Source organism: Myotis lucifugus, unplaced genomic scaffold (assembly GCF_000147115.1).
Source record: "Myotis lucifugus unplaced genomic scaffold, Myoluc2.0 scaffold_47, whole genome shotgun sequence".
NCBI classification, from domain to species: domain Eukaryota; kingdom Metazoa; phylum Chordata; class Mammalia; order Chiroptera; family Vespertilionidae; genus Myotis; species Myotis lucifugus.
Window position 1 is genome coordinate 1,460,404 of NW_005871095.1, and position 21,872 is coordinate 1,482,275.

General features: G+C 48.1%; 1 protein-coding gene across 1 annotated transcript; it reads right to left on the reverse strand.

Annotated features, from left to right (window-relative positions):
• Positions 1 to 1,177: 1,177 nt before the first annotated feature.
• On the reverse strand, positions 1,178 to 20,354 carry GATA3 (GATA binding protein 3). Its single transcript, XM_023753554.1, is given in 6 exon segments — positions 1,178 to 3,279; positions 7,192 to 7,317; positions 11,467 to 11,612; positions 16,878 to 17,414; positions 19,634 to 19,666; positions 19,669 to 20,354. Coding segments are annotated over 6 exon segments (1,332 nt in total). The 5' UTR covers positions 19,874 to 20,354; the 3' UTR covers positions 1,178 to 2,994.
• Between the last annotated feature and the right edge of the window lie 1,518 nt (positions 20,355 to 21,872).

Sequence of the window (21,872 nt, forward strand, 5' to 3'; positions counted from 1 at the left end):
AGTTCTGTGATGATGAACCGGCTTTTTGAATAATTTTAAAAACAGAAAGGTTTAGAGAATAGACATTGAGCTCAGAAGGCAGGCTCTGGGTGTCCCCACTTCTGTGGCCTACTGTCTGCCTGGCAACCAACCCAGGGGCCCAAATGGGAACCGCACCACAGTGCATGTAGATTTTTTGAAAGGGGAATAACACGTAAATGTCACAAAGTAAGAATGAGATACTGAAGTCTTGGTTTCTCTATTTCCTGATCTGCTTAAAAAACAAAAAGTGGTTTTAAATGGACTTCAACCGAGACACTTGCTAGGTACTTGTTGAATACATAAAAAGCGCTTAAATTCAATTTTTTTACTTCATAAACTTCACTGTTAGAAATATGAGAGGAGTTCACAAATGCCAATGCAATAACCACATAGTATTTTTTTTCTATTATGTTGGCTTTTTAAATGTTTTAGAGAAATAACCCAAATTTGTGTACATATTTCTCAAGTAATCTATGGATGAGCTAATGCAACTATTTCAAAACTGAGGCAAAACAGGTTGAAAATTAATTAGAGGTAGTTTACTCAAAAATATTTAAGCAATATTTAAGATCTACGATCTTGTTATGTTTTTCTAGGTGAGACCCTCTCTAGTATTGCTCTCCTAGTGTGTCTTATATTTACTTTAAATGAAGAAAAAACAAAACCATTGAAACCATGAAAATATATAACCTTCTAAGAAACTGAATCATATATAGCAATCATATATTTTTTTCAAATCTCTCATATCTTCTGGAAATATCTTAGAATGTTGACTCAATATACAGGATGATAAAATGACATTTTCCTGAAGGAATAAAATCAAATATGCCACTATAGTACCTAAAACAAATGGAGCTAGAGTAGAGTTGGGGATTTTTCTGTGTGCCCCCCCACCCCCACCTTCTCCCACCCTAAGAATGCCAAGAATTTCAACTCCCTGTTCTTAAGGTGAAAGGGCATTCATTAACTCAGATCTGTTCGTGAAGAAGCAAGGTAGTGAATCCTGAGACACTGGAACCAACCATACCACAAAATCTCCCAAGTTTCAGATGGCAATAGATGATGATTTCCTTTGGTGCCTCAAAAGAAACTGAAAACAACATTGGAATTGTAGATCATTAATTAGGACCCAGTAAGATCTCCATCTGCATCTCAGTGATTCTCGACTCCTTTATTTCAACATTTAACTTTAGGTTTAAAATATTTGCTAAGAAAGCAGAAAGGTGATTAACAGAAGTTTTTAAATGTGTGTCATAGTTACACATTCGGTCAACAGAGGAAAAGGAAACTATACAGCATAAGTTACAAAACGGTTATTTCGTGTTTCGCAAACATTCCAATAAACTCTCCATGTGGTGTTACTCAATTCGACAGTAGAAAGCAACAGAAATGACCTCAAGAACCAGCCCAGCTCCTTCACGTCTTGCAGAGAACAGTGAGGAATCCCTCAGCGGCAGTCCGCCTGGGAATCTCAGCGAGGACATCTCGTTTCTCCTGCGAGAAGACTGGCTCCTCATTCGAGGTGCACAAGGAAGAGAGAGCTGCAGCTCACTGAGGGACCCCGGAAGTTACTCCCACCCCAGCGTAAATCCTCGGACTGCATGGAAGGCTCTATAGAGCCCAGTTTCCCAAAGGAATAAACGTGGATGATCTGGGGTTTGCATGATCTCCTAGTGAATAACTTCACATGTTTGGGTGCTGTTTCTTTTTAAACTTCTTTTTCTTAAATTAGCGAGAGCTACCAGGTTCTAGAAGAGCGTGGCCACACTTTGATACGATGTTATTGGGTTGTTTTAAAATATTTCCACTTTATTATTATTTTATATTATTATTCCCACAGATTAGATTAAAGGCAGCGATCACTAACACAGAGTACAACAGGGCTAACAATCAGCCAGGCTGCTCCCCGGACCAGGGCTGTCCGGCCTAAGGCGCTGACATGCATGTCGGTAGCTCATACACTGCTACCCTCATAGCACAGGCTGCGGGAGGAGTGAGTGAAACGACAGATGCTGCTGTACCCTTAGAAGCTATTTAATAAATATCATCAAAAAACAAAAGGGAAAAGAAGCCCTCTGGAGCACAATCACCTCAGGTCAATTGAATATTATCTAGTTTATTCAACCAAAAATTGAGAGAGAAGAAAAATATTAAACAAAAAAAAAAGCAGATCTTAACACTAGCAGTAAATAAATTTGTACAACGATTCAGTCTGTATAATATGATGAAATAAATCTACATCTTTTCTTATTTTGGTGCTTTGAATTATACATACAAACAACAATTACAGGGACTGGATCACGCAGCATGTAGGCCTGGGAAAAGGCTATCTGAAACCCTCGATGGCAAAATGTGAGTGTTAACACGGATTGCCCGAACTGATACAATTTCCTAAGCAGAGGCCCACAGCTTTGAACAAATGATTCGCCTACGACTTTTTTTTTTGTTCTTTTTTTTTTCTTTTTTTCTTTTTTTTTTTTTTAAATGCATCAAGCACCTGTGGCCAGTGAAGGGAAACAAAACTGGCCGTTTGTCCATTTGGACATCAGACCTAGTTTCTTCTTAATTTCCATACTTGGTTTCCCCCATCTTCCTTAAAATTCTTGGCATCCTTTGTGCCTTCCTTACCGCTACCCAGATGCAATAAAGTCTTCTTCAAATGTACAGTATTTCTTACATTATAAGTTATATGCAATGTTCAGCATTTTTTTTTTTCACAGCACTAGAGAGACCCTGTTAAATAGGGAACATGAGTCTGAATGGCTTATTCACAAATGGGATCCAGATTCGGTGATTGGGAACGCAGACGCCACAGTGAGCTCCTCGGCAAAAGTGGCAAACATTTTGCCTTCTGCCTTCAGAACAAACAGATATCCATCGGTTCTCGGTTTCATGATAGACTCCTGCAAAAATGCACGTAGAGGGGGCTGGAGGCACTCTTGCCTGGAGGCCTTTGAGCATCGAGCCGAGAATCTAACCCATGGCGGTGACCATACTGGAAGGGTGGTGAGGTCCAAAGGAGAGGCTGGACGGCGGGTGCATCGGCGTCGGAGTGGTCAGCATGTGGCTGGAGTGGCTGAAGGGCGAAATGTGGCTGAGGGAGGACATGTGTCTGGAGAGGGCGGCTGGGTTGAAGGAGCTGCTCTTGGGGAAGTCCTCCAGCGTGTCATGTACCTTTTTGCACTTTTTGGATTTGCTAGACATTTTTCGGTTTCTGGTCTGGATGCCTTCCTTCTTCATAGTCAGGGGTCTGTTAATCTAAACAAAGATCAATTTTTTTTTTTTTTACTTTGTTGCTGGCTCTGAAATGGTACAGGCTTTCCCACTCCAACACAGGTCCCTCTGACTGCCCAGCTCGGGGCTCTGCTTTCCTGGGGCCCCTTCCGCCCACCCCATCCTGCCTCCTCCCCGGGGACCCACGGGCCCGCAGGCTAGGTCTGCGGCGGAGCTCTGACTGTCAGCCTCTATCAGTTTCCGAAACCAAGAGACCAGAGGAAAGGTGTTCCAAGCAGAGGTTATTAATCATGTTCATCCACATCAGCCACTTGGGGGAAATCTGCCTGCGGGAACTCTGGGTTCCCAAGGACCACATTCTAGAGACCTACCCAAAAGGGCTGTGTTTCCCTAAAATATAGTAACTTGTCTTATTCATTAGGATTTCCTTAGACTATTTCATCGGGATGGAGGCATCTTCAAGGGGGAAATAACATTTTGTCTCCTCCCCTGAAATTCGTGTTGGACTTTAAAAGCACTACCGAGGCGGCCAGAGGTGTTTATGTGCATCTGCTTCGGGAAACTAGGACTGTACCCCGATTCAAAGTAAATTTTGGCTGCCTCTCTTCTACCTGCCCTTTGGCAGAGAGGTGCTGTCAAATCTGCCCCAGGAATTTGTATGTTCTGGAGTCATATTTTAATACAACCTATCTTTTCAGAAGGTCATCTCTTGCCCATGTCACAGCAACTGCAATGACTGAAAATTGCAATTTCTACCTAGTTCTGACTCTCCCCTGCTAACTAGGCAAACAGCTAAACCACTTGGGGGATGCAAAGCACTGTCCTAGCATGAACGTGCTCTCATCCTAAAAATCAAAGACCAGGCAAGAACTAAAGACAGAGGCAAGCAACTACTCGAAAGGTCACAAGTCTTCAGCCTTTGAGACAGCATACCACCTCTCTCTTCTCCATGAGACTCACTGATCTTCTTTTAAAGATACATTTGCTTTGGGGGCGGGGGCGGGGGTAGGCTGAATCAAGACAGGGGACATTGCAAAGCCACAGAGACCACTCTCCATGAGGAGTCAGAATCAGATTAACCGCAATAGCAGCCATCTGTCCCGTGCAGCAAACCACATCTGGCCTCCTTTCCAGGGATTGCGGCAAAGCAACTCAAGGAGGGAATGCCAGGGTCTCGGTCATTCCTGACTCCTGGGAAAAAACATCTTCAAGGGTGAAAAAAAAAGAAGTTTCTCATGGCTCTAGGATCTACCTGTATGTTCCAAAAGTGAACAAACAGCAGTTAAGGAAGAAAGAATTCAAACAGCCAAGAGGGACGGGCTGCTGACCACGCTTCTGAGAGCAGCAAACACACAGCTTCCTGGAGCTGAGCTAGGAGAGGTCATGGGGAGGGGGGGAGGGGTGTCGGGGCCGGGGGGCAGTGGCAGGGGGTGGGGGGTACAGAACCTCACACTGGAGCTGAGACCTGATTTCCCCTTGTGCCAGGAAGGCAGCGTAAGTGATGGCAGAAGAGCTAAAAGGTCGTTGCCAAAAGAACATCTCTGGGTTCCTTCTTCAAAGTTATAATCAAGGTAAAGGTGCTGCCTACAGAGGTGATAGGAATCTACTGTCACATCAAATCTTCCCCCAGATAATGTCCGGACACACAGCTCTTTACCGGGATATCTAGATACACACAGCCAGATATCTAAATATAACATCTAGTTACACCGATAGCCACACAAACCCAGATAACTAGTCCCAACACCACCTAGATTCACTGATACTGAGATAGGTAGTTATCTAAGCACATAGATAAGCAGAAAGGGAACTAACTTATGGCATACATATGCAGGTATCTCGATGGGCAGAACAAACAACAACACGAAGAGAATGTTAATGGATTAGTATCTCTTATTGTTAAATACACAAAAATAGCCCCCTTTTGTGAATTCTTACTAAACCAGAGAAGACAGAAAAGCCACTCTTACTGATGAGCAAGTTTCTCTCCCACAGGAGCCCAGCCATGAAGTCATGAGCTAATTAAGAATAGGAGGAGAATAAGCGGTGAAGAGAGTGCCTGGACTTTTCTTTGATTTGATGAGAAATTCATAATATTCAGAAACATTTATCTTAGCTTGGACACAAGTGAGATCATATCTCATCATGGCTAAGGAGTCAAAGAAACTCATACCTGGTTAATTTCCCATACTTCTATGGAAATAGGAAAGAAATATACTAACACACACAATTCATTGCTTTGAATTGAACTCGGGTGCATTCTACAACGAGAAGGCATTGAGTTTCCACTGGTCCCCATCAGTTCTGATGCTCCCCGGGAAAGCCATCAGCTCCTCTGAAATCGGTCCTGCCTCTGTCACTTCACCAGCCATGTTCCCTTGCACAAGTTACTTGCTTCTCTGAGTCATAATTTCTTTAAGTAAACCGGAAATAGAAATAATTTCTGCTCTGTCTACCTCATGAGACTATTTGAGGCTCCACTGTAATCAAGTAACATGAAAGGTTCTTTGAAAATCATAAATTACAACCCCAAAATAATTTTATAGGCTGTGCTGATGACTGGAGAGCTCATAAACGCGAATGCCCCAAATCTTCCAGATTTTCAACACCAATCTGTTTCTCTCCACTGCAGTGAGCAAGTAAATTCCCCCAAGGGAGAACGGACTTGGGCTTCCATGCTGACACAGGCCAGGGATCTGAGAGAGAAGAACCGACTCTGGGAAGACCCTGGTTCCATCAGTGCTGGCCCTGCTCGGGCCCGTAGCAAGAGGGTGGCACTGAAGGCAGGGAGGTGAGTTTTGCAGGCTCTCTGGGAATCTCAGCAACTTATCCCCAAAAGGTAAAAAAGGACAAGGGTGCTGGGGTCACCCTAAGAAGTTCTCCTGTGACTCAAAAAATTTAACCAGAAACACTTCCTCCCCAGTTCCCAGGTATTCCTGGGTAAGAAGAAGTGACTGCCAGAATGGCCGTGAGCAAAACGCTCTGCCTTTTCCCCGTTCAGCCCCAGACTTTGCCAAAGTCAGATTGGCCACGAGACTTTCGGAAAATCAGACGGAGCCAAAGAAGAGAGCGACAGCGAGAGGGAAAGGACAATTCTGTCTCTGGGACTAAGGCAAACTTCAGGCCTCACTAGGTCATAGCTATTAGCCAGAGTGGTTTGGGGGGGAATTTTTTTTTAAGGCAAAGACACTGCAACATGGGTGGTCCCCAAATTAAAAGGTTAGAACTGACAAAGCTAAACCCAGGTGACTGACAATTATCATTCTGCTAATGACATATAGAAGGAGAAAGGCAGGGTTTCTTTTCCCTGGTCTGGGTAAGCACTCTGGGATTTTTTCCTCAGTTTTCCTCAGTTCTCTGCTGAGTAGGACAAAGCCAGCAGATGAAATCTCTCAGACATTTCATCTCCTGTCTTCTATACAGAGAATCCATTTAAAATTCACAGCACAGGGTAAGCCAAGACTTGCCCCTCAGTAACTGAATCTCGGGCCTCTGCGCTTCAGGAATTTCTATGCCATGCATTACAATTCTAGTTACTTTGCTCTTTTTTTTTGCCAGAAATATAAACACAAAGAAACATCAAAACATAAATGGTGACTTGTTTTTGTTTTCCAAGGGGAAGTTTTTTTCCCTTAAAAACCCAGACCCGAATCCACCACCCATGTTAGATCGCTGCATTACCTGCAGTGTTTCCTGATATTCTCCGCACCTACCACGGTGGCTGGATTGTCTGTCTTTAAGCCCTTCACTCTCAGCAAGGCTACGCTGTACAGAGCAGTTCCCTACACTGGGTTCTGCTGCACTGATTATCGGAGGCCTGTCGTTCGGCCCAGAGAACAGCATGCAGATTGAGAAGGGGGAACCTGGAAGGGTGACGCTGTGCACTGGGCATCGTCAGCAAGGGCGACGGCTGGGGCTGGCCCCCCTGACACTTACATTGTGCAGCTTGTAGTAGAGCCCGCAGGCGTTGCAGACAGGGTCCCCGTTGGCATTCCTTCTCCAGAGCGTGGTAGTGGTGGTTTGACAGTTTGCACAGGACGTTCCTGCCCTTCTTGCTGCCGACTGGGGAGTGGAGAGAGGGGAGGAGGGGGGAAATCAAAACAAATGTTAAATGTGTTTTCAGAACTACAGAGACAGACATAAAAAAATTATCATTGAAATCAAAACTAGCAAGTGGCCCACATGAAAGTAAGGAAGATCCCCAAAAGCAGCCTCAAAAAGAAAAATGTAGAAGATCCACTGGCAGAGGAGCGTGCCAGCCTGCAGCCGCGTGGTCAGAATTTAGCCTGCTGCGCTCCTGTGTAGAATTTGGGAGGATCAGTTAAGCCAATACTACCCTCTGAGTCAATTTCCCCCTCTCCCTACCCCACAAAGTCCACCAGATGTTTAGTTTTCACGAGCGGCCATTCTGAATTAACCAGTAGCCTCCTTCGCCAGGCCCACAAAAGGTCTTTTTCAAGTGCAACTGCTCGGATATGACTTCTCAGTGAGGCGCCTGGCCATCACAATTACTAACAGCAAAGTAAGCACAATCCCAAAGGCACCAAAAGCACTTCATAGACCCCAATAAAACAAGGCTGGCTTATAAAGAACAGAGTGCTAACGGAATGAGAATGTCTGTGCCGGGGTGAGCTTGCATACATGGGGTGCATAATTTAGGAAGCACCAAGCAGGACATCCAGCGTGAACAAGACCTCAGCAAATTCACGGCAGTCCTACGGTGACACCGCCCACACTCAGACTCGGTCACTCACGGTGACAGCCATCCTCATTCTCTTTAGGCAGCTTGTAGTTAATGAGACAAACTATAAAGAGGGGATTTTGGTCTTCAACGGGAACGTGGCCCCTCCTCCTGCTCTCATCTCATCCCACCTTCTGGAAATTAGGTATTTCCTATTTGCTGTTCACGGAGCACAATAGTCGCAGGTCAGATGTCAGCCTCAACTTGAATGTTAATTATTTGATTGTGTCACTGCCTTCATTTCTTTTAAAAGAGAAATTTATCTTTCACTTTCTTTTGGCACACATTTACAAGGGGACTATTCTCTATGTCCATACTGTCAAAAAGAAAATTAAACTCAAAAACTTTGGGGGGAAAATGGAGTTGGGTCACTTCTAACATTCACCTCTCAACTCAGCCCGTCCCCCACAACATAAAAAGAAAATTTTAACCACAAAATTATTCCTGCCCCTGAACTCAAAAATATTATGAAAGGCAAGAGGAGGAGAAAGAATTCAGCTAGCTTGATAAAAAAAAAAAAAAATCTGGCATAGTTATAAAAGCATAGGACAAAAGGGACAGAAATTGTGGCGTCCTTTTCCATCAAAATTTTATCAAAGATCTGAAGCTGTCGGGTATGGAAAACCCAATGGTCATCCTGAGTTAACCAGACTGCTTCCTTTCCTTTCAAAGCCACTAAATTGCTCTACAGATATGTTCCTCCATCCTACAGGCTTAAATAGCAGAGCCTCTCTTTTTTGTAGTAGCAGTACTTATTTTCTGCATTCTAAGGGACTGGAAATTAAAAACAGCCCTTATCTATCGTAATCAAAAAGGTTCTACTTTTTGGACGCCTGCTTTAAAAATAATTCAATACAACCTACCTGCCTCTAACCCCACCTGCCTTTATGAAATGTGATAATTTAACACTCAAATAACTGGTTCTTCTGTATTCTTGGGAAGAAAAAAGTACATTAAATCAGTGCTTAATGATTTTGACAATTATGTTATTATGTGATTATTATGATCTTCCTGTACTTTTTTTTTTTCCTTTAAAAGAAATACTCGGATATAGTAGACTAATATCTACTCAGCCACCGGATTTCCCAGCCCAACAACTTGGAATGTATCACACAAGTACATCAGGCCAACTGGTAAAATTAGAGTGTGTCCTTTGCAGTATATTGGCAGTTTCATAAATAGGAGCAGACTCAGAAAACATCTCCGGTCTACAGACTTTATGCGAATTTATGCAGAACCTCCCAAAGGCACACTGTTTGATTCACTAGCAGGAGACAAAGTACATTAATAAAGCAAGCTAGTCGGCTGGTTGTCAGACCTACGAAAATTTTGGCGACACTGAGGGACGAATTCTATGGCTCTTCCCTTCGGTCACTTCTCCCATTTCCTGCATGAGTTTACTCAGTGTTAGATATGCATCTGACGGGGAGCTAGCTACATGTTGGGCTGGGTGGCCCTCAGTGAATCTGCAACTGTGCAAAACATGAAAATAACAAACTGGAGAGACAAAGCTGGGATGGAGGGACAGGAAATATAAGAGAGAAGAAAAAGAAAGATTCTAGGTACTCAAATGCATCTAAGGGCTAAAAAAAAAAAAAAACCTGAATGTGCTCCGAGTGTCTCTCGGGACAGAGCATATGAATTCTATGGAACTAAAACTATAAAACCACCCAGAACAGATGAGTAAGACAGAAAAGACAGCTGAAAATGTGACAGCCAATGAACTCTAGAATTAAAAGTAATTATTACTCAGAGTCTAGTGATTGCTTCTGAAAGGTGAGTGAAGACAATATTATACAAAATGCAAGGAGAGCCTCCTATGCAACCTGCCCAGACAGAAGAAACCCCAAGAAAATGTCAAATGTACTCTCGCTCATCAATCAGCCCACAGTCTGAGACTTTACTTCCCCTTTTTCCTTCTTTACTTTTACCTTAAAAAAAAAAGAAGCTCAATTATAATAGTACCATGACTTATTTTTAACAAGAGGTTTTTGTTGCTAGTTTTTTCTTTTTAACTTTTTTTCTTAATGAAGGCCAGGTTTTGAGTGATTCAGAACATTCTTTTGTGGTGTGATCATATTCATTCTGTGCTAACACCTCCAGCCATTTTTTTTTTTTTTTTCAAACACGTCTTGTTCTGATCCGTTCAAACATCTTGACGTGTAGGTTAGGGAAGCTGAGTTGTTGTTTATGAGTTATCTCCAGTGCTCAGATATCCGGCAGCTTTTTCCTAGGAAGTTAGCTTTGCACATGAGAGAAAGGAAAAAAAAAATACCAAAGTGCATGGGGACCAGAAGGTTGAGAAAGTTGGAGAAAGGGGCAAAGATCAGAAAGAATAAAGCCTAGAGACTAAGGATTGCCAAAAATTAGTCACGTGGGCACTTCCATCCCTAGAAAGTTTTTCCTTCTTCTGAAGAGGATGTGAAAGGTGTTGAATTGCACTAAAATCTGATGGGAAAGACACATAATTCTTTTTTAAAAAAATAGAAAAGGATTTGGATTTTTTTCCCCCTTAGAATTTGATGGATGCTTCTTCAACATTAATTTGCATGGGGAAAACCCCCTCCTCCCCACTCTACATGGTGAATGTCAACACCACAAAAAACATTTTGATTTCTCCACTGTGGTTGTAAAGTTATGCTCTGCCAAGCCTGCTTTTATTTGTCTGTTACATGCACTTGCTATTCAAGCTGGCCTGAGGTTCCGAGGACAAGTTGACAAATGAACTTCTGCTAGTTTTCCTAATAAATGCTTGATAGCGCCAGGTTTTCTCAAATGTTTGTAAAGGGTTAAGAAGTTTAAGAAAGAGAAAAGAGGGGGGATAAAAACTAGCACTCTAGTGATAGTAGTTCAATGGGGGGATCTAAGACCAAATGCTGGGTGACACCAAGAGGCAATCCGGGAATCACACAATTTTTCCCACAGGAATTACGTGTGGAAAGTCCTCACTTTCTAAGATGAAAAACTCCACTGCATACAATGTCTTCAGCTTGTGAAATCCTGTTAACTGGCCCCATTAATCTTAAATCACTGGCATGAGATTCATCCAGCACTGAGGCTGTGATCACTTCTACCACTTCAGGACCAAGTTCTGGGGGGTGCCTGGGACATTCTAGTCTCATCCTAGGTTTCTCCATCTGACTGTCATTATCAATGCATCTTAAGTCAGTGGTCCTGGTCCTGTTAAAGCACTCCTGCTATTAGCGAATACATTTCCGATTTGATAACCAAGAAGTCAGCACCCTTAACAATTTGGTAAGTGACTGGAGAGGAAAATAATGAGAGAGAAAGCTTTTCTGTGCATCTAATTTGAAAAAAGAAAGAGGGGGAGGGGGGCACTATCCCTAGCAAGCTGACATGACTTTGAGCTGTCCTGCCAATTTCCTGCCGAAAGCTCTCCTTCCGGGAGAGAGGAAATTAAAAACACCAAACGGTTAGTATTGGATCAATGCTTCCCAAAGACAACTCACCAGCCTTCGCTTGGGCTTAATCAGGGGTCGGTTCTGTCCGTTCATCTTGTGGTAGAGCCCACAGGCGTTGCACAGGTAGTGCCCAGTGCCATCTCGTCGCCACAGTGGGGTAGAGGTCGCCCCGCAGTTCACACACTCCCTGCCTTCTAGAAACAAGATCACACATAAGTCACTTATGGAAGGGAAAAAAAACGCAGAAAAGCTGATAGTGCACAGAATTAGAGAATGACAGTCAAATAGAGAAGTTTTTTTTTTTCTCTCTTCTCCCTCTTTTAGGGAACTTTCCCACCCCATCTCCCTTGAAGGTGGCTGCCATGCTGACAAGAGTTCTTGAATGGCCAGCTCATGGCCTAACCCCCGTGGTCGGCAAACTGCGGCTCGCAAGCCACATGCGGCTCTTTGGCCCCTTGAGTGTGGCTCTTCCTAAGCCTTAGGAGTACCCTGATTAAGTTAATAACAATGTACCTACCTATATAGTTTAAGTTTAAAAAATTTGGCTCTCAAAAGAAATTTTAATCATTGTACTGTTGATATTTGGCTCTGTTGACTAATGAGTTTGCCGACCACTGGCCTAACCCATACACATAGAAGTGGACCATGAATAAATTGCCGCAGAACCTTGTTCTGGGCCTGCCCAGTGCTGAGGACCAAGGCAAATTTCAACTCGAAAGAGTTCCCTGAGAAAATTCGGAGCCCCAGACACCCAAAGGCAAACATTCCACTCATTTCCCTCAAAGGAAAACAAAAGTGACTCATTCTCATCGGTAGGTCTGTCTATACAGATTGATTAAGTAATAAAGATTAGGATGGGGAGAAAGGGAAGATGAATCAATGGCAAGATAGGTAAACGGATAGTAAATAGATGAATAGATTGATCAATTGGCTGACTGATTTTAGTGGCGAGGGCTTTTGATTTTACTTCCCATAAAACTGTAAATGCCCCTGGCTGGCAAGTAATAGATGAACACCCAGCAGGGTCCACTCATTTCCACATCTTTTTTTCTTCTAGAAAAGGCCAAGGCTTTCCACAGTTTCCCAGACACTGTGACAGGGACTGAAGTGCCATCTTTAGGCAAGAAACCTGGAGATGAGGGCAGGGAAAGGGCCGGGAGAGGGGCAGAGTGAGAGGCAGAAGATCAAAATAGGCCAGTTAGGGAAGGGGGTTGGGGGGGGAGCTCTTGGTCAGCTCATTAACCAAGGCCTGCCTGCAGTTGCTCCTTCTCCAAAAAAACAAACAAACAAAATCAACAAAAACCGGCCAGGCGAGGTTTGGGCAGCATTCACTCAGGGGCAGAAGAATGAGCCAGACCCACCTCCGGAGGGAAAGCTCCTGGAGAGAATCCCTCAAAATACCATCTCAGGACACGGGGAGCTTGCTTACTGAACGCTTTTCAACTTTTGCAGGAGGAGGACTGTTTCTGGGTGAACTTGTCTGGTTGTTGGGGGCTGTTCTCCACACCTGGCTGCCCTGAGAAGGGACCCCGAAGGAAGGAACCCCCACCCCCTCTATCCCGCGCGCGGGCCGGAAGGTTTTGCTCTCTTTGGGGTACTGCGAGGGAGGTGTTGGGGGATGGGCAAAAGAGAGATGAGCTCCTAAAGGTTGTTTTAAGAGATTAATCAGCTAACTCAACCCAGCAAAGCAATGGGGAATCTTGACTCCTGGCTGGGAGGGCAAGGCTGGCCTGGGGACAGGGCCTGTGCTGCCTCTGGAGACCCCAGACCGAGTAGGAGGGAATCAGAGAGCTTACACCTATAGCCATGCTTTCCTCCAGGGGTGAATTTGGAGAAGGAAAAGAACTTTCAGGAAATGCAAGAGGGTTTTGTCTCCTTTCACTGTGGAGTCCATGCCAGTACTGAGTTTTTGTTCACTTTCCTTTTCCAAAAAATAAAAATATGTATGTCAAGGAGTTAAGAGAGATTTTTATTATTTCTCTTGTTCCAAATTTCCTTCCAAGAACCCCCGTGATTATCTACAGAAACGTGGTCCTGGTGTGCCAGGAGCACTTCCTAGGGACCCAATAGCTTCCATCGGTCCTCAAAAAAGGCTTTGGACTGAACTGCATCCAGACACCTTTCACGGGGTCCAAGCCCGCAGGCTGTAGCCGCTGGATGTGGGGGAGGCATGGAGGAAGGAGGGAGGGGCGTGTGGGCAAGGAGGAGGAGGGAGGGGGTGTGGGCAAGGAGGTGCCAGGGGCTGCCAGAGCCAGGAGGCAGGCAAGCCCTGCAGGCTCCGTGCCTCAAGTGGACACTGGGTCAGCCCCATCCGGGGACAGGGATGCTGGCCTGGCCTGGCTGGGGCTGCCTACTCTCCATCCTGCTAAGACAGGGGCCTCTCAGGCTCCCAGCCATTTTGTCCCTTTCCTACTTGCCGCTGGAGAGCTGGCGTGAGGCTCCTCTGGCTCCCTGCTCCTAAGCACCCTGGGCTGGGGGATCTCCCAGCCTGACGAGATAGTCTGACTTCCTTTCCTTTGTCAGGCGGTGGGGAGGATGACAGCTTCCTTTTCAGAGGGACCTTAAGAGTTAGCAACGGTTGTCTCCTCAGCAAGGCGCTGCTCAGTAGAGCAATTTTCTGTCTTGATTCACTCCGCAAGTTTGCGATTGACTTGCGTGGGTTTTACTTATTTTTTTCTTTTCTCCTTGTTGCCTCTAGGCCGTGACTTCCACAAACAACCAGTTTTCCTAATGGAGGCCCTGACTGTTTCCTGCTTTCTCTCTCTCTCCCCTCACTCACTGCCTAGTGTGAGCAACTCACACAGACACCTCTGTCTTAGGTGACAAGAACCACAAAGCTGCGTGGCCTCTTGACATTCAACAGCCATTTCAAACACCCCTTCGCCTCCGACTGAAATCCAGAAACGGGGCTGAAGGACAGGGGTGGGAAGCAGGGGTGGAGGTTGTGAAGAGGAAGGTGGAGTGAGATGCCCACAGGAGGTGGGCAGCTGAGAAGTGGCTATTTGCAGAAAGGCTTTGTCTTTTGTTTGCAAAGATCTATCCCAGCGCCAGCCCTCATTAGAAAAGCAATAGGTGCCCTAACCACAGCTTAACGGTTTCTCCAAAATGCGACAACCCTCTTCTCGGTCTCCTCCTTGGCAAGTGCAAAGAAGAGGTTTAAAAAAAAAAAAAAGCAACCACTAAAACCAAAAGAATCCCCCTTCTCAAGAATGGCCACCACTTCCACCGCCTTTACACAGAAAATGTCTAGAAACTTCCCCTCCCCGATCCCACACTCCCAAAAGTCCCGGCTCCCTGGATGCCCAGGTGTGCTGGCCTTGGTTTTTTGTTTTTTGACTGTGAGAAAGGAATAAGAGGAGGAAGTAAAAAGTCAAATTTCAATTGGCTCCTTATCTCTCTCCCTACACACACACACAAAATAAAATAGGTATATAGGTCCCCCCGATTCTGGTTTAGAGAAACCGCAGCTCTCCCCACCTCCCTAATGTTCATGTTCATATTCAGAGTCTTTAGGGAAAAGATGAGAGAAAGAAAAAAGACTAAACTAAGGGGCGAAGGTGTGCACAACACAGGGGGAGAAAGCAAACATGGAAATGAGGGCAGAGAAACCAGAGGCTTTTGGAAAAAGTCCTCTGTCCCCTCCCCCATACACAAACCACCACACCGGCCTCAGATACCACGATCTTCCCCCAAAACTTTTAGCCCCACCAGAAAAGAGAACTTAAAAAACAAAACCCCATCACTACCTCAAAATGCACAGGTCTGCTTTCTTTGCAATCAGACCTCAAGCCTTTGATCTAATCCCAGGTTTTCTGCAGAAAACTGCACCCCATTTCTCTCAAACCCTCCACTCAGTGCCAAGCCCAGCCCCTGACCAGGCAGCCAGGCCACTCTCCTGGCCCGCTCTCCCTCTTGCTTTCTGACTCCACCAGCAGCCTACCTCCCTCTCCCTCTGCCGACTTTCATGTACTGAACATGCAGGTCTGAGTTTTTCTGTCAGCCTAACCGCATCCGGACTCTATTAAAGTTCCTGGCTCGGGATAAACAATGCAACTGTCGCGTGCAGCAGTCTGAAAATAATTGGATTAGCTAAAACATATCAACTAAATAGAGACAGTCCTACCCAGGCAGTCGGAGTGAATGTCATCCTGGAAAAAAACCTGAAAACTGATCTCATGGTCACTGGGTGCCCAGAGCCCTCCCTCTCAAGTTTTCTAAACCGGGGTTTTGCCAGCTCTGTTTCAAGACTGCTCATCTCGCCCATAAAAAACAAGTAGTTTTCACCACTTCTTTGTATATAGAAACTCCACAGACGGAGGACAGAGGCAAGACAGTAGGAATGGACCGGGACAGTCACCCACCCTGAAATGGACACACCCACCACACAACAGTCTTCACAGAATCATCTCTAAAAACATAACTGAATCTCATCTCAGTGAATCCCTAGCTTTCTGATTCAACTGCTTTGGTTAGAAATAAAATTAGTGGTAGTTTCTTTCTTTCTTTCTTTTTTTCTTTCTTTCTTTCTTTCTTTTAAATTATTTTGTGTGGGTTGGGAGGTGGTGGACATTAATGCAAGTGTTTACACCAGGAAAATAAATAAATAGTGCGCTGTTAAGACAGGGTGTGTGCTTTTTGGAGAGAGGATGAGCAGAGGAAGCACAGGCACACACCTGAGATCTGTTGCAGTCCTTCCCACCTCCTCTGGCTTCAGATCCATCCGGGACTCTGTCCTGAGACACCGGCCTGCCCCTGCCCGGGCTGCAGGTACCTGGCCCTGTCTGCTTTTGATTTACACGCAGCCGCTTCCCGAGGACAGAGCCTCCCTTGCTGTCCCAAAAGTTACCATGAGGACCCCCTTTTCCACGCAACGAATATGTGGGCTGCTTTTGCAGCATCACGCCCAGTGCAAAAAAGATATATACACTTTATTTACACATGTCTGTAAAAAGGGCTGTCCTCTGCTGACTGAATGACCCCGGTAGAGCTGGGCGGAGAGGAACAGTCAAAAGAACTCAGAGGCCAGGAAGGGTCAGAGGAGGGACCTGTGTTTGTTTAGGTTTCAGGAGGTTTCGTTTTAGCATTAAACACTAAAGAGTTATTCCCTCGCCTTCCATTTGGTCTTGGAAACTGACTGAAGGTTACTGGCAGAGCCGGTCAGCCTCCCCCCACCCCCCAGCAGGCAGGCAGGGGAGGGTTTGTGTTTGTGTTTGTCTCTCTCCTTTCTCAGCCCAATGGGGGGGTTCAATTAGATCCCACTGCCACGCTGCTCTGAAGACTGACTGAGAGGGGGCACACCTCGTTCTTTGCGGCTGTTAGAATGGAAAGAAATCACATCTCAGAGGGGTCTGGGGCAGCACCCAGTGGAGCCAGCCTGGGCTCCCCTTTCCTTACCCCGGATTTAGGAGAAGGAAGAGGCAGAGGAGGAGGAGCGACCCCAGGGGAGAGCAGGCGCCTACCTGTGCTGGATCTCGCCTTGGGCCTCGACTTGCACCCAAAGCCGGTGGGAGAGCCCCCGAGCAGGGTGCTAGGAGGGAAGAGTCCGGAGCTGTATTCTGGGACGTAGGGCGGGTAGGTGGTGATGGGGTGGTGCGCCGAGGATGCTGCCCCTCCCAGGGTGGTCATGCTGCCCCGCGAGTGTGAAGACTCCAGCTTCATGCTGTCGGGCAGCGGCACCTGGTACTTGATACATTCCTTCTCATCCTGCCGGCCTGAGCCCGCCGAGCCGGGCGTGGACAGGGACGGGTCCGGGGAGACGTCCTTCGGCGGGGTGGGCGGAAAAGTGAAGAGGTGCGGGCTGGAGTGGCCCGCCGACAGGGAGGAGGACGAGGCTGGGGGATAGACCGAGAGAGGCCCCGGGGAGCCGTGGTGGATGGACGTCTTGGAGAAGGGGCTGAGGTTCCAGGGCGAAGCGGTGTGGTGGCTGCCCAGGGCTTTGCCACCGTCCAGCCAGGGCAGGGATCCGTGCAGCAGCGGTGGGCGACACACCTGGCTCCCTGCGGGAAAGGGCAGGAGGCAGAAAGGCTGGTGAGAACAGCCCGGAGGCCCTCGGATTCCCCTCCACCCCAGTCTCCCTGACAGGAAAATCCCAAACACAGACCGGACCTGGGTGCAGGCCCACTCTCTCTAATCCAGGTGGTGCCCCGAGTACCTTGGGCAGCACACACTTCATCCCTCCCTCCCACACAAATGTCCCATCAAAGCCCGAAGCATGAAGGGCCTGTGTCTGACACCCAAGAGGTGCTGAGATGGAGTGAAGAAGGGCCCCTTGGCTTATTGGCCTCTCCAGATACACTTTCTAAATCACATCCCCTGCGGTCCCTCTCTAGAACCTGACTTGATTTATTGGCTTCCTTCAATGGCCGGGGTCCCCCATCCTAGACCTAATCCCAGCCAGCCTGATAAGAGTCAGCTGTGAGTGATGAGGCCTGAAGGGGTGAGCCTGGTCTCACCACTCAACACCAGGAAAATCCACTGGCCTGGAGACAGGCCAGCAGCAGTGCCCAGCTCCCCGTGCCCAGAGCAGGAAGGAAAGGGCTGGGAAGAGAGGAGAGGGGAGCTTCTTAGGGTCCCTTGCAGGGAACCCTACTTCAGTGCTTGCTCATAATTGGCAAGGCCTGATACGGGATTTGCAGGGAAACTGTAAGTGTTCAGACTGCTGGAGAAAGTTCTCAAGGCTGTGCCCTGGGATGCCTTTCTCACCCTCCCCAATCCTGTAGAAGAAAATAAATGAAGGTCCAGATGCCCTCCAAGTTGTCCCTCACACAGTGTGATATGTGAATGTTCACCTGAGCTCCTGATACACACAATTCCAGCTCACGTGTATGTTTCGCTCACACACGGCTGAAGGTAGCCATAACCCAGACAAGTCCATACATCCACTCTGAGAGGGGGGAATTTAAACTGCAAGTTCAAATCCACACACACCTTGATCTTTTAATCCAGGGCCTGCCTCAGCGTTTGACGTTCTATTTTAACCATTAAGAACAATACTGAAACTAAAATCTTAAGAGGGAGGAAGGGGAGGAGAGAGGAGGGGAAGGAGAGTTCTCTGAACACCAAGGGTCAAGATTCAGATTATGCAGGAAGTAGTATAGTAAATAGTATGAAGTCTGCATCCACGCATTTCCACTGAACTGCTGATCTGCACCGAACAAGGGCAAAGAGCGCCCCATCCGCAGAAACAATGGTTGAAACGTGGTGACAGCAGGGCGGAGGACGCCTGCTGCCGGAGGGGCTCTGTCATCTCCGCCAACCCCGGCACTGAGAGAGCCTGGCGCGTGTGAAACTTTGCTATTTCTTCTTTAAAAACCACCCTTGCTGCTGGCAAGCGCTAGTGCCCCCTCCCCACCCCCAACCCCAACTACACAGGGCTGGGTTTCTTTTTAGCATTTCAGAACTCCCAAACTTCTCAAGGTGAAAGAGAAAGGAAAAACAAAGTTAAGGCAACTGTAATCGCTCCTCCATAAAAAAAGAAACCCTGGTGGATCCTCAACCTTCTTTAGGAGCCTCAGGGACTGTTGTAGGCCCGGGGAGATGGGAAGGCCGTCGTAGCGGGGAGCAGCAATGGGGCAACCTACAAGCAAAGCCGCAGGAAAATTCTGTGCAGCCGGGAATCTAGGAAACCGCAAATGTCTCCACCTTAGGACAGGAGTCTTTCCACCTAAACCCCTTACAGCACCGCAAGTCCATTCCTCCGGGCGCAGGCGTAGCTAGACCTGCCTAGAAACCTAAGGTACTCGCGGAGCAGTCAAAATCAGGGCTGTGAAGAAAGGCGGCTCTCGGGCCTTTCTGGAAATGTGTTCGCTGGCAGAAGGAGCTACGAGATAGCTGGAGGAGCGAAGCCCTTTGCAAGAACCGAGTCTGAGCCGCTTTGGGCCAGCGCCGGGTGCCGGCGGGGAGCCTGGCTCCGGGCGCCTGAACCCTCGGAGGCCCCCGACCTGCGGCAGCGCGGGGAGACGGGGCTGCAGCCCCGCGCCTGCCAGGTGAGCGCCGGGCCCCAGGGACTCCAGCCGCGGAGAGGCGCCTCCGGGACTGTTGTGAAAAACACACTCTCAAGACGGTCGAGACGGCTTCCTCGCCCATTTCCGGGCCCCAGGTTTTTAAAATGAAGCACTAACGGCGCTGGGAGCTTCGGCTGTGTCTCCCCACCCCGGGTCCCTAACGGGCCTCCCCGACCTGGGGCAGCGGGGTCTCCGCACCCGGGCGGACTCACCGTGGTGGGTCGGCGGGTACCTCTGCACCGTGGCCTCACCGAGTTTCCGTAGTAGGGCGGGACGTGGTTGCCTTGACCGTCGATGTTAAAAAGTACATCCACCTCCTCGGGCAGGGGGTACTGCGCTGGGTCCATGTAGGAGTGGCTGAGGCCCGGGTGGTGCGTGTCTGGGTGCTGCCCGTTGAGGACCGCAGGGTGGTGGTGGCTCACCCAGCGCGGCTGGTCTGCCGTCACCTCCATGGCCCCGGCTGCGCTCGCGCCCTCTCGCCGGGCCCGGAACCCGCGGGTGGAGAGGGAGGGCGATCGGTCTGGGCGGTCAGGGGGTGGGGGCTCCGAGGATCTGCAGGTGAGCTTGCCGTCGGAGGAGCAGGACTCGTTTAATGATTTGTTTTCAGTATGGGAATGGGAAAGGTGGGAAGGAAAGATGAGCAAATGAGATTTTTTTTAAAAAAAATCTTTTGAGTGGTAGTTTAGCAAAGAGAAGAGGAAGAAAAAAAGAAATTTTAAAAAAACAGGTACAGAGGATAAAGGGGCCCCAAACTGCAAAGGGGGGCGAGGACAGCTGGAATTCTGCAAGGGAGGCTCTTCTCCAGCGGCTCCAAGGCGGAGGCCCTCGTCGAGTCACCTGCAAAAGAGAGAAGGGGAGACCTGGGTGAGCTCCGAAGTTCTTTGGCACCTGAGTTTATGAAGTGGCACCACCTGCCCTCGAGCCGCCGGCCCGCGCCCCGGGACACGCACACACACGCGCACACGCGCGCACCTCCTACGGAGCTGGGAACACCCGGACGCAGCCCAGGAGGGAAAGACTCCCAATGGACATCCCCGCAGCCTGGCTCTCCCGGGAGCCCAGGAGCCCGGGACTGGCTGAGCCCTTCCAACTCGGACGACACTCCCTCCCTCCGGGGGGACACCGGTCCCAGGAACTTTCTTCCAGCCTCTAGAAACTCTCCAAAACAGGAGGGTTGCGTTTTAAATGTTGTACAGTTTTCCCAAATGCAGAGAGGGGGGAAATCAAACTTAAATAAATAAATAAATAAATAAAAGTCGCCGGTACCAACCTGGTTAGCGAGGAGCAGAGAGGAGGAGGAGGAGGAGGAGGCGTGTGACCTGGAGCAGAGAGTGCTCCGTCAGATTGCGTGGCTTGCTCTGTCTTGCGCTCTCCCCGTCTCTCTCTCTTTTCCTCTCTCCCTCTCTCAGTATTTTTTTTTTTTTTTTTTACAGGGAATGCATTCTTTCTGAAAGTATCAAGACGGCGCCAGGCAGCTCAGTGTTCGCAGACAGCTGTGGCGCGACGCAACTTAAGGAGGTTCTAGTGTCATCTGCGAGAGAGGGAGGAGCCTGGCGCTGGCGAGGAGGGGACAGCCTCCCCCGCGCAAGGAAACTGCAACCCAAACCCGCTCCGGGGCTTCACCCCCAGCCCCTCCTCTCGCCCCTGCACTGACCGGAAAGGGGCGCCTAGCAGGGCGGCCAGGGCGGGGAGCCCGGGGGCGGCGGGTGGGCGAAGCGGCCGGGGGCGGGGGCGGGGGCGGGGGCGGAGGGGGGCGGGCAGGAGGGAATTCGCGCTCTGGCCCTTTAAATGTGGCTCCAGCTCCTGCCAATTCTTTCCGGCTGGGTGGACTATTCCTTGCCGGAGAAACCGGCCTGCTCCATTCATAAACTTAATTTCTACAGGCAGAGTTGCTTTTTCAGACTTTTTAAGTGAGCAATTTTTTTATTATTATTCATTCTGGGGAGTATTGAGAAGTTCATTGACTTGGTGCTATGAGCATGTAAAACTGATCAGAAAAAAAACAAAATTAACGTCCAAGTACTTTGAGATTTGCCTCTGGAGAGAAATGTCTGCGAGTTGAGAAACCGGGCAAGAGAAATATGCCTTTGATTGAAACTCCGCGTTACTTTTGGAGTCGTTGTCAATACGTTCCCTGGCCTTTGGAGTTCACAAGCCTCGCGAAGGTCTCAGCTGTTGCAGCTGTCCTTTTCAGACCCAATATTTGTAATCGAACTGTGCTTTTGACTTCAGTGGCAAAAGTGGATGGGATGGATGAAAAGGAAAGAGGGAGGAAGACTCCAAATAGTTCCAACTGCAGTGAGGGATTGGAAAGGCGGGACTCGGGTCTTCACTCCAGTGACCCAACTTTTCCTGACTTACTCCGATTCCCAGCGTATTTCCCCAGCCTCCTTCAGCGGCCGCGGGGCAGGACCGCGGCGACCTCGCCGGGCTTGGGACTCGGGCCGCGGA